Genomic DNA, 13,123 nt, shown 5'->3' with positions numbered 1-13,123 from the left:
TTTGTATATATATTATTAACAAATAAACACAATAAAATACATTATTATATATATTTTCAGAATCTTTCTTCCTATACTTTGTACAGAGTCCAATATAAATAACAATTGCACTCAACACTGGCACTGTGTTGGATAGGCTCACCTTTTCCCACGAATTGACCAAATCACATTTTTGACCCAAAAAAAGGTATAGTTTGTGGTAATTAATCAAACGTTCTTTTGGTGGGGGAAATCAAGCACATATATTACCTCACAACGCCTCTGGCAACGCCCTTTCTGCCCAATTTACGGTCACCCGTGGGGGAAAGCCTCGGGATGAGAATATCCGCAACTGGCATGGGGAGGGGGGGGGGCAGTGGACACAAACAGCGTTGCCACTGGGGACAAAAGGTAAAAGGCATGGTAATTGGGGCATCTTGATAATCCTTCTGGCTCAATATTCGGGACAAGTTTTACAACAAATTAATCTGGACCTCTTCTTTTAGACACATTTATGATTTTTAAAAGTACAATTAAACGCGGCTTCCCTCAACATGCTCATCATCATAATCAATCCGCTGCGGAGCAGGCGACTACAAGGTTCCTCCAACTATTGCGATCTTGTGCAAGCGAAACACTTTTGTTTGGCTGCAGCATCCCTACAGTATCTCCTAGGAGGTGCTGGATATACTGTAAGTACAGTGTGCGCGGCCGTCCCGCGGTTTCTACTTTCCATGTGGTGGAATATAAAGGGCATATTCTTTCACAGGCTCGTCGTCTTCAAGACGCAGTATATATGGCCGAGAAATTTGAGTTGATGGATCTTGAGTATGGCAGCCAGTGGAGTGGTGTTGGTCATTTTGAGTCCGATCCACACGTTTGATGTTTAACATGACTTTGTAGCAAGATTTTACAAAGGCGTTGATCTTGTTTTCCATGTCCCTGGTGATTACCCAAGACTCACACTCGTACAGAAAGTTGCCTCAAACAGCTTTATTTTTGTTTCGATTGGCAGGGATGGGCTTCTCCAACGGCGTTCTAGTTTCCAGAAAGCTGCGCAGGCTAGTGTTTTTCTTCTTTTTAGGTCTCCAGCACTAGAGCCCATTTTGGAACTCAAGTACTAGAAGTCTGTGACATGGTTGATACCATAGACTTCAAGTGCAGGATGGGTGTTACAGTTTGCAGTCATATATTCTGTTTCAGGTGCGCTGATGACAAGGCCTAGATCTGCTGCTGCAGTTGCAGTCTTAATAAGCTGCGACTGGGCCCGGGCTGTGGAAGATTCCAACAGGGCAATATCGTTGTAGAAATGTTGACCTTATGGCTATGAGAAAGAGGGAATGCAACATAAAGTGTTCGCTCCAGGCGCCGCGTGATTTATAGTATACACTTCCCAATAATGTCATGTGTGCATTAGCTTGAAATCGAAATATAAAATGTATCTGTAACTACATTGGCCGTTCGATTGGGATTTATGATTACATAAAAAAGTAAAACATTTCGTTGCAAAAATATAAATCTAGTAGTGTAACTTACATTCTATGCATTATGTCATGTTTTGTGTGTTTTTATAATATCGTTGGATAAAGGGCATGTTATTGTTTTATTGGTGTTTATATGTTACGTTATATACTACTAAAGATAACATAGAGGACAAAGGAAACTTGACATAATATAAAGATATTTTTTTGCAAACACCTCTTCATGCTTCGTTCTCTGTGATCTGAAACGTTTTCGTTTCAACGTCTCTGAGCTGACCACAATTCGTCGGCTGTATTCCATAGTGGCGTATAGTGATTTTTGGTCATTTTTTTGAAAATTGGCACATATGTTTTTAATGATTTTCTCTTTTATTTTATCTAAGTCTCATCAGTCATAATTAGCTAATTAATTAGTAATTAATTAATTAAATGTGGCGTATAGTTACAAAGTGACAATTTTTTTATTCCTTAGTGCCGTATTGACCATACGCCACTTTGTATACACATTGTATTAAGAAATATCGGCAAAAAATGAAAATGTCATAGTGGCGTACACCTCGCTTCATGTCATAGTAATGTATCGTGACCTATACGCCACTATGGAATGAAGCCGATGAAAAGTTACGTCATAGGGATTACACGGCGATCGAGGTGGCGTAAGGTTAATATTAGGTTAGGGTATTGCGTTTTGCGTGTTTTCCATAGTGACGTATAGTTTTGTACTTATTGTTTTCAGTTTGCCAACAATATTATGTATTTATTTACTTTGAAAAATATATAGAAATAAAATCTATTTAGTTAACTACCGAAATTTTACACCGTTTACAAAATATGATGAATGTCTGATTTACACAACTCGATTTTAAATTGGTATTTCTTCAAACCCAATTTTCTCGAAATGTTGTTTATTCGCAATGCCTCACTATAATGCATTTCACATAATTATTACATATACTATGCATTTGATAAAAAGATATGCAGTAAGAATACAAAACATATAAAAATAGCATACCAGTGTGTTATGGTAAATGGTAATATGAAGGTATGACAATAGGAATAATAGTTTATTATACAGCAAACCACATTATTTATCCAAACAGATAATCCTCATGCGACCAAACACACTATGGCCGCACTCTGGCTGCAACTTTCAAAATACATTGACCACCTATGTTGCAGCCAACCTTGTAACTGTTGCAGCCAGACAGCGCAGCCAGAATTAAAAAGAATAGTGGGGCCAAAGCGCAGCCGGCTGCGCTAGAGTGCAGCCGATTTTCGCTCGCATCCCTAAATATACCACTCGTTATATTTTAACCAATCCGTGACGTTTCCCCACGCATATTGACATTAATGCCGAGGGTGTTAGTTGTGTAATAGTTGAGTACAGGAAACTGAGAAACCTCTTTGAAAACAACGTAAATGACCATCTATCTTGTAATTAGAATAACTCGAGCAGGTTAATTTGACAACTCTGTTGGTAACCTGTAAAATCTATTTTTGTTTGTTGTAGTGCCGAAGCTCATCACAGTATGGACCAGAACTATATACTTTGAGTTCACTAGACTTCAGATCTCACACCACCAAATCAGAGTCCCATAGAGATATGTGCTAAATTTGCCTTAAGAAAACGTCATTTTTTCTTCACAGGAGCGACTCAGTTTTAAGCGACAGCTATGATGGTTGAAATCAGCCCTTGCCTGATCCCTCTGGCTGGGGAAAAATATAGGTTGACCGTCATTATTTTTACGACTGGCCCTCAAAGTCTACGATGTCTGGGAATTTCCAATTTTTCAGGCAAAACCATGCCGGTGTGTCTGTAAAGAAAAGGCTGCTTAAAATCAGTAAAAGTTATTCGATCTCTCCCATCTGTGGTACACTTGCAGGAATTAATATTACTAATCATGACCAATCCAAATTTGGCTAAAATTATGCAAATTTCTGCTCATTTTAATGCTTAAATTCAGAATCAATGGGTTTTTCTGAGAAGTGAAATTCAAGGGCGCACAACCATATATACTAGTTGGTGGTGTGAAATCTTTATCATTACACGGTCTGCCCCCAGGTATGGCATAGACTTATCGCCCTCGAAATATCTGCTAAGAAAAGAACCCGCAGAGGTAGTGTCGGTGGTAAACGCCAAGTTAATGGTAGCAATAACTGTAATAATGTGAGTAATGGCAATGTCAACTCTAACCGACTCACAAATCTTCCTGCTGTCTTCATGACTAACGCTCAGTATGTTAATAATAAAATGGATGAACTTGAAGTCATTTTAAGACAAGAAAAGATTGACATCTGTGTTATTACAGAGTCCTGGTTCAAACCAGACATGCCTTCCTGCAAAACTAACATCAGCGATTTTACAATGTTTTCTAAGTCCAGGTGATAGACGAGGAGGTGGAGTCGCGATTTATGTAACAAACAGTTTCCCTGCCAAAGAACTTGACATCACTATTCCTGATGAATTAGAATGCGTTTGGGTGCAGGTGAGACCACATCGTCTACCGAGAGGTGTATCTGCGATTGTATTCTGTGTTATTTACATCGTAACGGATTCGCCCTTGCAACCACTTTTAGCTCAGCATGTAACTGACAACATTGACCATCTGCGCTCTCGTTACCCTGAACTTGGTTTTTGTATAACTGGCGACTTTAATCGTATGGACATAACATGCATTACTCTTGGTAATCACCTCGAACAACTTATTACTTTTCCTACAAGAGGTCGTGCAACCTTAGACCTCCTCATAACCAACATCCAGCTTCACTATCAGGCTCCCTCTGCTTACTCCAACATTGGCAAAAGCGATCATGCCTCTGTTCTTTGGAAACCCAAATCCAAGCTCTCTTATAACATCATAAAAGCGAGAATTACTCGCCCTTTCCCTGATGATGCATCTGTTTAAGGGTACTTGCCCATTAATTTCGGCACATCGTATTAGTAAAAAGAATAAAAAATACTAAAATTTACACCAGGGTTCGAACCACTGCCGATATGGATGCTGAACAGTGAACGATGCCACTGTGCCACGGCGGTACCTGTGGTTAATGTCTGACGATTTTCAAAGATATACATATCAACACGTTTCTAGTGTATTGAAAAGCAGATTTTGGTAGGAATTCAGTCATAGTAAGACATTGGACTCTACTTGTCTGTTTGTTTTTCATTTAATACAAATTAATTTTAATGAATTGAACTGGTATGACTCTTAGGACTCGTAATAAACGACGATTCATTTTCTAATAAATATAATAAACGCTGGGTCATGCAAGACGTCCTTGTAATTTATGTCAAAACCAGGGGAGCGACAACACACCCCTACGTGTATAAGCCTACTTGCGCGATCGATACTCAATGATCCAGACAATAGCATTTGAATATACCGCCCTTATGTATGCATCTGCTTGACATGCCTGGTACCATAGCTTCCAATAGCCTACCCCACCGTAAATAGCTCTTTTCATTTCCTCGCTGTGCCAATATTTACGTGTCATGTACGTAATTTCGAGGCATATTTTGTTCAAAAATGATAGGAAGGGACTGTTTTCAGCCAAAATAATGGCTGTCACCATATGCGCAATGGTACCGGGAAGTGTTGCAGAAAGGTAAACGTACTCATTATTTATTCAAAATATCATATTTTAATGAATTCGGATGGGAAATCCGATAAGGGATTGACAGGTCAAAATTCTCACACTAGAAATATTGTGAAATAAAATCGAATCAAATTTAGGCTCCGCAAACAACGTCCAATTATTCCCATTGGTGTTTGCTACACGTGTATACAATAAATTATGATTTGGGGCTAAGTGACCGATCGTTTATTACGGCAGGGGGAATGGGTGTTTTGGCAAAAATATCGACAAAAAATTTCGCGTTCCCCCCTCGCGTCCGCTCAAAATTTTCGCGTTCACCCTTGTTTTCCCAATTTTCTCCATTTAAAATTTAACAATCCCCCCTCCTGGTTCAACTAAAAATTTCAGGTTCCCCCCTCAAGACCACAAAAAAATTTTGTGTTCCCCCCTAATTTTACCCATCCCCCGCCCCTGCCATAAATAACGATCGCTCCCTAATTTGAGAAGAGTTATGGCCTCGAATTTCAAAATACACCGAGTGACGTTTTTCGATTATAAACCTCGTCAGTTCAAGACTCTGTAAAAACAAATCAAGAATTTTCTGGGATAATTGCAACTAAAGTATATGAAAGTTATGATCTGAGCTACCAGATGCATCATTAATTTCCTGACTATGATATTTAGTTGTGGGAAAAGATACTTTAATATTTGTGCGGGATTATTTCCCGCCAAAAATTTCAACCCAAAAGAGCATGTAGCCTTAATAAATCCTAAACCATTAGGAACATTTGACGTTTTTATTTATCAAAATTTATCAATAAAACCGAGACAAGAAATAAGTCGCTTCAGACAAAATCTAACAATTCCCCAGCAAATGTTTTGAGTTTAATACGATAGGTTGCTCAGCTTCGTTTGAGACATTTTTGGTGTCAGCCCATTTGCTACATTAAGGTAACTGTTTGAAGCAAATTACTACGAGTTAAAAATGTAATGTTTAGTTTTTCCGACAGAAGGTGATAAGAGTGTTAAAACTTTCAGTAGTCAGCGAGGCTGTTGTCAGGTCAAAAGTCCAAAAGATCGTTGTGTTTGGATCAAAAGTTTATATCTAAATCATGATTTATATATACCAACACAGATTAACATTCATGAATGTTAAATGAGACTCTCACTCTTGACCTTATATACGTTAGTAGCTACCTAGAAGCTTTAAAGTTTTGTTGCCAATTAGTTTTGATATTATTATACTTAATTCCCATAAATTCTTTGCTACGTGAAAGTCTGTGGCAACTATAGACGGCGCGGCGTACCAGACAAATGCTAATTTATTTTGCCCTATTAACTAAAATAATGTGGTATCTATGGATAAATTATTTTACATATACTGCATATTCCGTGGGAGACAAGTTGTGTTTGACTAAATCTACTGCACAATTCAGTAGTCCTCGTAATACAACAGTTAGGATGCACCATTGTCACGTTATTCGACACTTTGAATATCTTATGGATATTGCAAAACAAGTCACTTCAGACAAAATCTGAGACCTATACACATACATATTATTCATACGCTGGTCGTGCTCTCGCGATAACTGGCATTTGTTAGTTCTGGTTGCATGTTTAAGAACGTCTTTGCAAGTAGTGCTTTCAGGGTCGAATGTTTCCTCAGCTTTATATCATTTCAGTGTCGAACTATGGAAGAATTGTGGTACCTAATTGAATCTTGCCTGGGATAATTTAAAATGTGTAAACATGTTAAATGAGACTGTTACCATCACGTTAGTAACTTCCTTGAAGCTTTAAAGTTTGTTTACAAAGAAAAATGTGAATATACTTCTTTCCCGGGACGTCTATACCGTGTTTACTACGCGAAAGCAGATGTTTGCAGCCACTATAGACGCCATACGTGGTATGTGTCATGTTTGTGGACAGATTACTATACAGCTACTGTGTTTTCCATATGAGAAATTTTTTATTAAATCTACTGCAAAATTCGAATTCAGTGTCTATAACCCTCGTCATACGAAGGTTAGGTTGCATGGCTTTGAATAAGGCATCCTAAAAGCTAATTGTAGATCGATTCGTTGAGCTCATTTCAGTGAAAGAACTGTAAACTCACAGGGTATATCCGAACATCAACCTAATTTGGTGAAGCCCACCAATGTCTTGGGTCTACAGACGATTGGGCTATATAAGTTAAGCCTTTACAAAATTTAAAAGCGTTTAAATGTGCTAAAAATACATAATCTGCCTAAACAAATCGTATTCAAATATTGATACCTTACCTTGTTTAAATATCCTTATTTGAGATTGTCTTACAGTGAAACCATGAAAGGAAAGCAGGTGGTTTCGTTTTACACAGTGAACATTGAATGCATTACAGTTATAAAACATTTACAAAGTAAACGGCAGATGATAAAGAAACCAGAAGCATGAGAAGAAAATAAACTAGATGGCACTGTTGTGTTTGATCAAACACGAATATATATGCCTGTGATTCCCCCTAACCCCCCCCCCCCTTAACACACCATGACACCCTTAACCCATCCTGACACCCCGTAATATGTTTAATGCTAAAAGGACTATCAGTATACCAACGCAGAACATTGTAGCTGCTTTATTTACCGAGTAACGGCCGGCCCTTTGTTTTAGCGTTTGGGGCCCTGGGGCCCATATTATGTGACTTTTATTATGGGGCTTTTATATTCATATAACAATATAATACTAAAGACCTATTAGTGTTTCAAATCTGAGCCTTGTAGCTACTTTATTTGCTGAGAAACAGCCGGCCCTTTGTTTTAACATTTGGGCCTCTGGGGCCCCTAGCCTTGAACATCTGGAGCTAAAATGGGCAAAAGTCACATTGACAAGTTAGGGCCCATAGGTGTACCACATATGAGCTCTAGTGCCCCTGTAGTTTTCGAGCTAGCCATGTCAATCTGTTGCCCCTTATCTTAACATTTGGGGCCCTGGGGCCCATAACTTAAAATATATGGGGCTCATTTATACTTGTAAATATAGAGTACCCCTAGGGCTATCAGTGTACCAACTCAGGGCCCTGAGGCTGTTTTATTTGATGAGAAACGGCACGATTGGTATTTTTACATTTGGGCCCCTGGGGCCCGTGACCTTTGACCTCTGGGGCCAAGATGGGCAAAAGGCACTTCTACGGGGTAGGGCCCATAAGTGTACCAAATATGAGCCCTAGGGCCCTTGTAGTTTTGGAGATAGCCCTGTCAATATGAAGCGTGAGGAAGAGGAAAAGGAGAAGAAGGAAACGGAGAAGACTAAAGAGCATAAGCAGAATATCTATGCCCTGTTGCACAGGCATAGATAATATCACTATGTGTACGTCCATCACTTAATGTTGTAAAAACAGAGCCCTAATAGCTTTGTTGGTTTGTAGGGCATTTTCTGTAGCGGGTGTCCACCGGACCGCTTTCTACTCACAAACATGTAAACCTGTTAAAATAAATATATAGTATTCATTTCTCACTTTTAGGAGAATTTTTATGCATTTTTAGTATAGGTGCCAATTTCGTGAGAAAATGGTGAGAAAAGTATACATTAACTATAGGAAACTTCAAATTATTTATTTATATCATAAGTGATGTAAACTTGTAATAGGGAGGAAACAATATTTGGAATATGTTTTTAATGTTTTTGTCATACAGGGTCAAAGATGTCTCAAGTTTGACTTTATATTTGACTGAATAAGCATTAATATTTGAGAATAATTTTGTCATTTTTTTAGTATTGGTGCCAATTTCGGCGGACATTTTTATGTCCTATCACAGAAGGGCACTGATGGCTGGGATGCGTTTTCCCTTTATCTCACCTTAGAAGTATATTAGGCCCTAAATCAAGCCAAAAAGTTATAGTTTGGTTTAGAAAAATCCCGTTATATGATAACTTGTAGTCTTTTTTCAGTATTTGGCGGTCATTTTGAGCGCCATTTTGAAAACATACCGACTGTTGGGAATTCTTTTTCTTTATATCAACTTGAATTTATGCTGGGCTCTTTAATCGAGCTAAAACAGTTAGTTTGATTCGGAAATAGTATTCATATATGGTCATTTATAGTGATTACCTGTATTTGGCGGCCATTTTGGGCGCCATTTTGAAAATACAATGATTCTTGGGACTTTTATCCTTTATATCAACAGTTTATTTTGGGCTCTTATATTTAAGCTTAAAAGGTTAATTTGATTCAGAAATAGTATTCATATATGGTCATTTATAGTGATTACCTGCACTTGGGGGGGGGGCACTTGGACGCCATCTTGGAAAACCCACATGGTGTCAGTTTTTTTGGAACATCCTGGTTATGTTTTGGGGTCATCTTATCTCAGGAACCCCAAAAAGTTGGTTTGGTTTGGTCCTGGGGGAATGCACAGGATAGCTTCCCGAATAACTTGGCATTTGTGTAACCAAACAGGTATCAGAAAAGAAATGACTGTAGTTTGGTTTAGAGCACATCTAAGTCCCGGTTACCTTGTTCAAAATGTTTGTTAGTATGTTAAGTTGCCATATCGCGTCGATGAGCTGTAAAGCTACTGATACTCTTTTCTCAGCTTGGGTGTAAGAAATATAATAACATTCTTTATCAAAAACATTACAAACTATGTCAATGTAAACCGAGATCCGCTCTTGCTTATAAACTGCTCACTGCGTAGGCTACTGGTGTAAATGGACCATGCCGTATTATATTTTAAAAAAAGGTCTTCGTTACACTATGTCCATGTAGCCAGGGGCCCAGATGGTTTACCTGACATGGGATGCTTTGAAAGGTTGTTTGATATCAACATGTTCAGGATACCTCCCTTAACTATATGTACTTCTTGGTGGACAACCCTGAAAATATATATTGCCATGATTATTCCTCGCCATCCTATACTCTCTCCCTACAATCACTACTCGGTTCATCAAGCTGTATCAAAATTCGTGCTTGCCTGCACTCGTCATAAAACCCGGTGCATATACAGCCGATCCAGCACCTTTATTGACAGTCATGGACATATGATACCACATCCTTTGATGAGGTTACAGGGCCAGAAGTGATTAGCATAAAAGTGTCATCTTGGACAGCCCTGTCAAATTCTTGAAATGCTGGTAAATTTGGCTTGGGAATATGAGTCGACTTGTCCATCATGCTTAGCAATGCTGTACGTTTCAGATGGAGCTTGAAAGTACCTTGTGTTGGTGTAAGAAGAGTGCAACAAATGAAGCGGTATCAGATGTTCCTGTGTCAAGAACGATGAACCGTGCTATACTGGCTGTATTACTCATAGTAATATGAGTGACAGTAGTGATTGCGATAATTAATCATGATAATCAAAATTTATATTATGTCTAATTATGATACGAATTAACTATGTTAACAGGAGTTGCGCAGCACAGCCATGAACCTTAATATTTGGATATCATTATACATAATATGCAGAACTAATGCTGAATAATAATAAGTAAACTAACATAATACATTGATACATTTTCCAATATATTATATTTTCTGTACTTATAGTCACCATTTCAGTGTTAATATGATTTTTACGGCAACCATTTTGGTTGTCATCTTTGATTTTTTTTGTAGAGGTATTGTTCCTTTCTCTCACCCCCTAACCCTGGGTATGAGATATTGTCACATTGTCATTGAATAACATGACTCTAAACAGTGTTTATGTGTGTTGGTGTCCTTTGGACACAGGGTGCTGTGATGCGTCTAGTGCATTAGCGAGGTAGATTAGTAGTAGCATGTAGTTTAGTGCTTGCAAATTTCTGCTTTCAGCTTCTGCCGCTGGCTAGCCATAAGGCGAAAAGGGAAGCAAAGTACGTAAGCCTTCCCTGCCAGTACATAGCCTCTCCTACATCAAGACTCTTACAGTGCCTCCCAGCGACAACACACGGTAACTGGGTACCCCACGGTCCAAGGCGAAACTGTAAGGGATCTCGGAGCAGCTTTGGGCCCCAGAGATGCGGCGTGCATGCCCACCGGCGTGTGGACATGCCCTGGCGCCCATCAACCAAGCCCCAGCTATGGGTCAAATAGCTGAGGTAGTTCACTACCTCAGGCGGTTTTGAGATACAATCTCTTGTCTCCGACAGAAGGGCGTTTCATGATAGTTAATACTCTATGGATACGGTCAGTGATCACAAGCAGGGAGTCCTGAGTCCTGTACAACTTACCACATCTGGTTGGAGACGGAAGTGGTAAGAGTGAAGGGCGTTGATAAAATGATTTCTCATTATTATAAAGCGGCCACACGACAACTGTGAGAAGGCAAACTCCTATGTTAAACCATTCTGTAGGAGTTGCGACCGCAGAATTAAGCAGCAAAAGATAAACTATGACAGCAAACCTAACTACACTAGGGTTAGAGTCCCTACAAAAACACCAACTCCTGGAGCTGACACGGATTCTGAGAAATCAAATGATGGCTTGTCCTCAAAGCCGCAAGGAAGGGACAAGGCTGACATATGTGGAAGCAAAAGGAGTAACCTTATGAACTGCAAGAAAATTGTCACAATCTCCACCATGAATGTGAGGACCATCAGAGAACAAAGATGCAGCGAGGAACTAGTGTGCAGCTTAATGGCATACAACATAGACATCCTGGGGATACAGGAACATCGTATAGTCCACAAGGAACCAGTCAGATATGATAACATACTTGGCCAGACGCTAATTACAACTTCAGCTGTCACAAATAGAGCAGGTGCAGCAACTGGCGGAGTTGGCATCGTTCTCAGTTCTAGTACAAAAAGCTCACTAGCTAGCGTGACACAACACACAGACCGTATCCTGGCTGCCAACTTTCAGGGTAACCCAGCAACAACAGTAATAGATACCTATTGTCCAACTAACGTGGACAATGAAGACAACATTGAAACACACTATGACAACTTAAGAAGAGCCATTGATTCCATCCTAGCTCACAATGTCCTTGTTATAGTAGGAGACTTCAATGGTAGAGTTGGAACTGGAGATGCAAATTATACCTATCATGACACAACCAACAGAAATGGAAAGTATATGGTAGATTTGGCAATTGAGAAAAACCTCATTATTGCTAATACCTACTTCCGAAAGAGGAATGGAAACTTGTGGACGTACATGAGCCCACCGGGAAGCAAATATCAACTGGACTATGTTCTGATTCGGAAAAAGTGGAAGAACAGCTTGCTGAACGCTGAAGCTTATAGCACCTTTTCCAGCATAGGATCTGATCATAGGATTGTATCAGCAAGGATCAGACTAAGTCTAAGAAAGAGCAAGGCTTTGTCAAGAAAGAAACACTACGACTGGAGGGTACTGTGTTCAAACAACAAGTTACAGCAGCAATACACAATTGAGGTACGCAACAGATTCCAGCCTCCAGAAGACATCAATGAAAATGCAACCGAGCGATATGAGAGATTCATAAGCGCCACTGCAGAACCAACAGAGAAGATCATCCCTGTTAGAAAGAAAATCAGGAAGGCGTGTTTCTCAAGTGATCACAGAGTAACAACAGCAAGACAGAAAATCAAGAATGCTTATGAGACATATCAAGAATGCACAACCGAAGACAAGAGGCTCGGTTATAATCAGACAAAGTCTGAACTAGCAGGAGCCTATAATCAGGCAATAGAGGATGATCTCATCATCAAGCTGAGAGAAGTTAAAATGGCTCATGACAACTGTAAACACAGTCAGAGTTGGAGACTGATTAATGACATTACAGGAAGAAAATCTTCAATGAGGGGCCAGCTGAAAGGAGACACTCAGATGGAAAGGGTTAACTGGTACCATCATTTCATTATAGAGGGAGAAGATGATACGATAGAGCCCATCACAGATGATCTCACGATTGAGGTTGGTCCTTTTAGCCATGAATGATACACAAAGGCAAAGACAGCAATAGCAGAGGGAAAGAGTAGTGAAGAAGACGGCATCCCACCAGAAGTCTTAAAGAGATGTGACCTGGATGACCTGGTGCTAGGATTTTGCAACGATGCATTGCTGAAAGAAAGAATGCCTGATCAGTGGTCTATTCTTAACATAATCCCAATACCAAAGTCAGGAGACCTAAGTCAAGGAGGTAATTACC

General features: G+C 39.4%; 1 protein-coding gene across 1 annotated transcript; it reads left to right on the top strand.

Moving 5' to 3' along the window:
• The first annotated feature begins 11,006 nt into the window (after positions 1-11,006).
• Positions 11,007-12,912, top strand: LOC140138092 (uncharacterized). The gene is made up of 2 exons (XM_072159976.1): positions 11,007-11,087; positions 11,290-12,912. The coding sequence occupies exons 1-2, from the start codon at positions 11,007-11,009 to the stop codon at positions 12,910-12,912; spliced, it is 1,704 nt and encodes a 567-aa protein (XP_072016077.1).
• The last annotated feature ends 211 nt before the right edge of the window (positions 12,913-13,123 follow it).

This window comes from Amphiura filiformis, chromosome 2 (genome assembly GCF_039555335.1).
Source record: "Amphiura filiformis chromosome 2, Afil_fr2py, whole genome shotgun sequence".
NCBI lineage: Eukaryota > Metazoa > Echinodermata > Ophiuroidea > Amphilepidida > Amphiuridae > Amphiura > Amphiura filiformis.
Note: the sequence above shows the minus strand (reverse complement) of the source record. Positions and strands in the feature narration are given on the sequence as shown.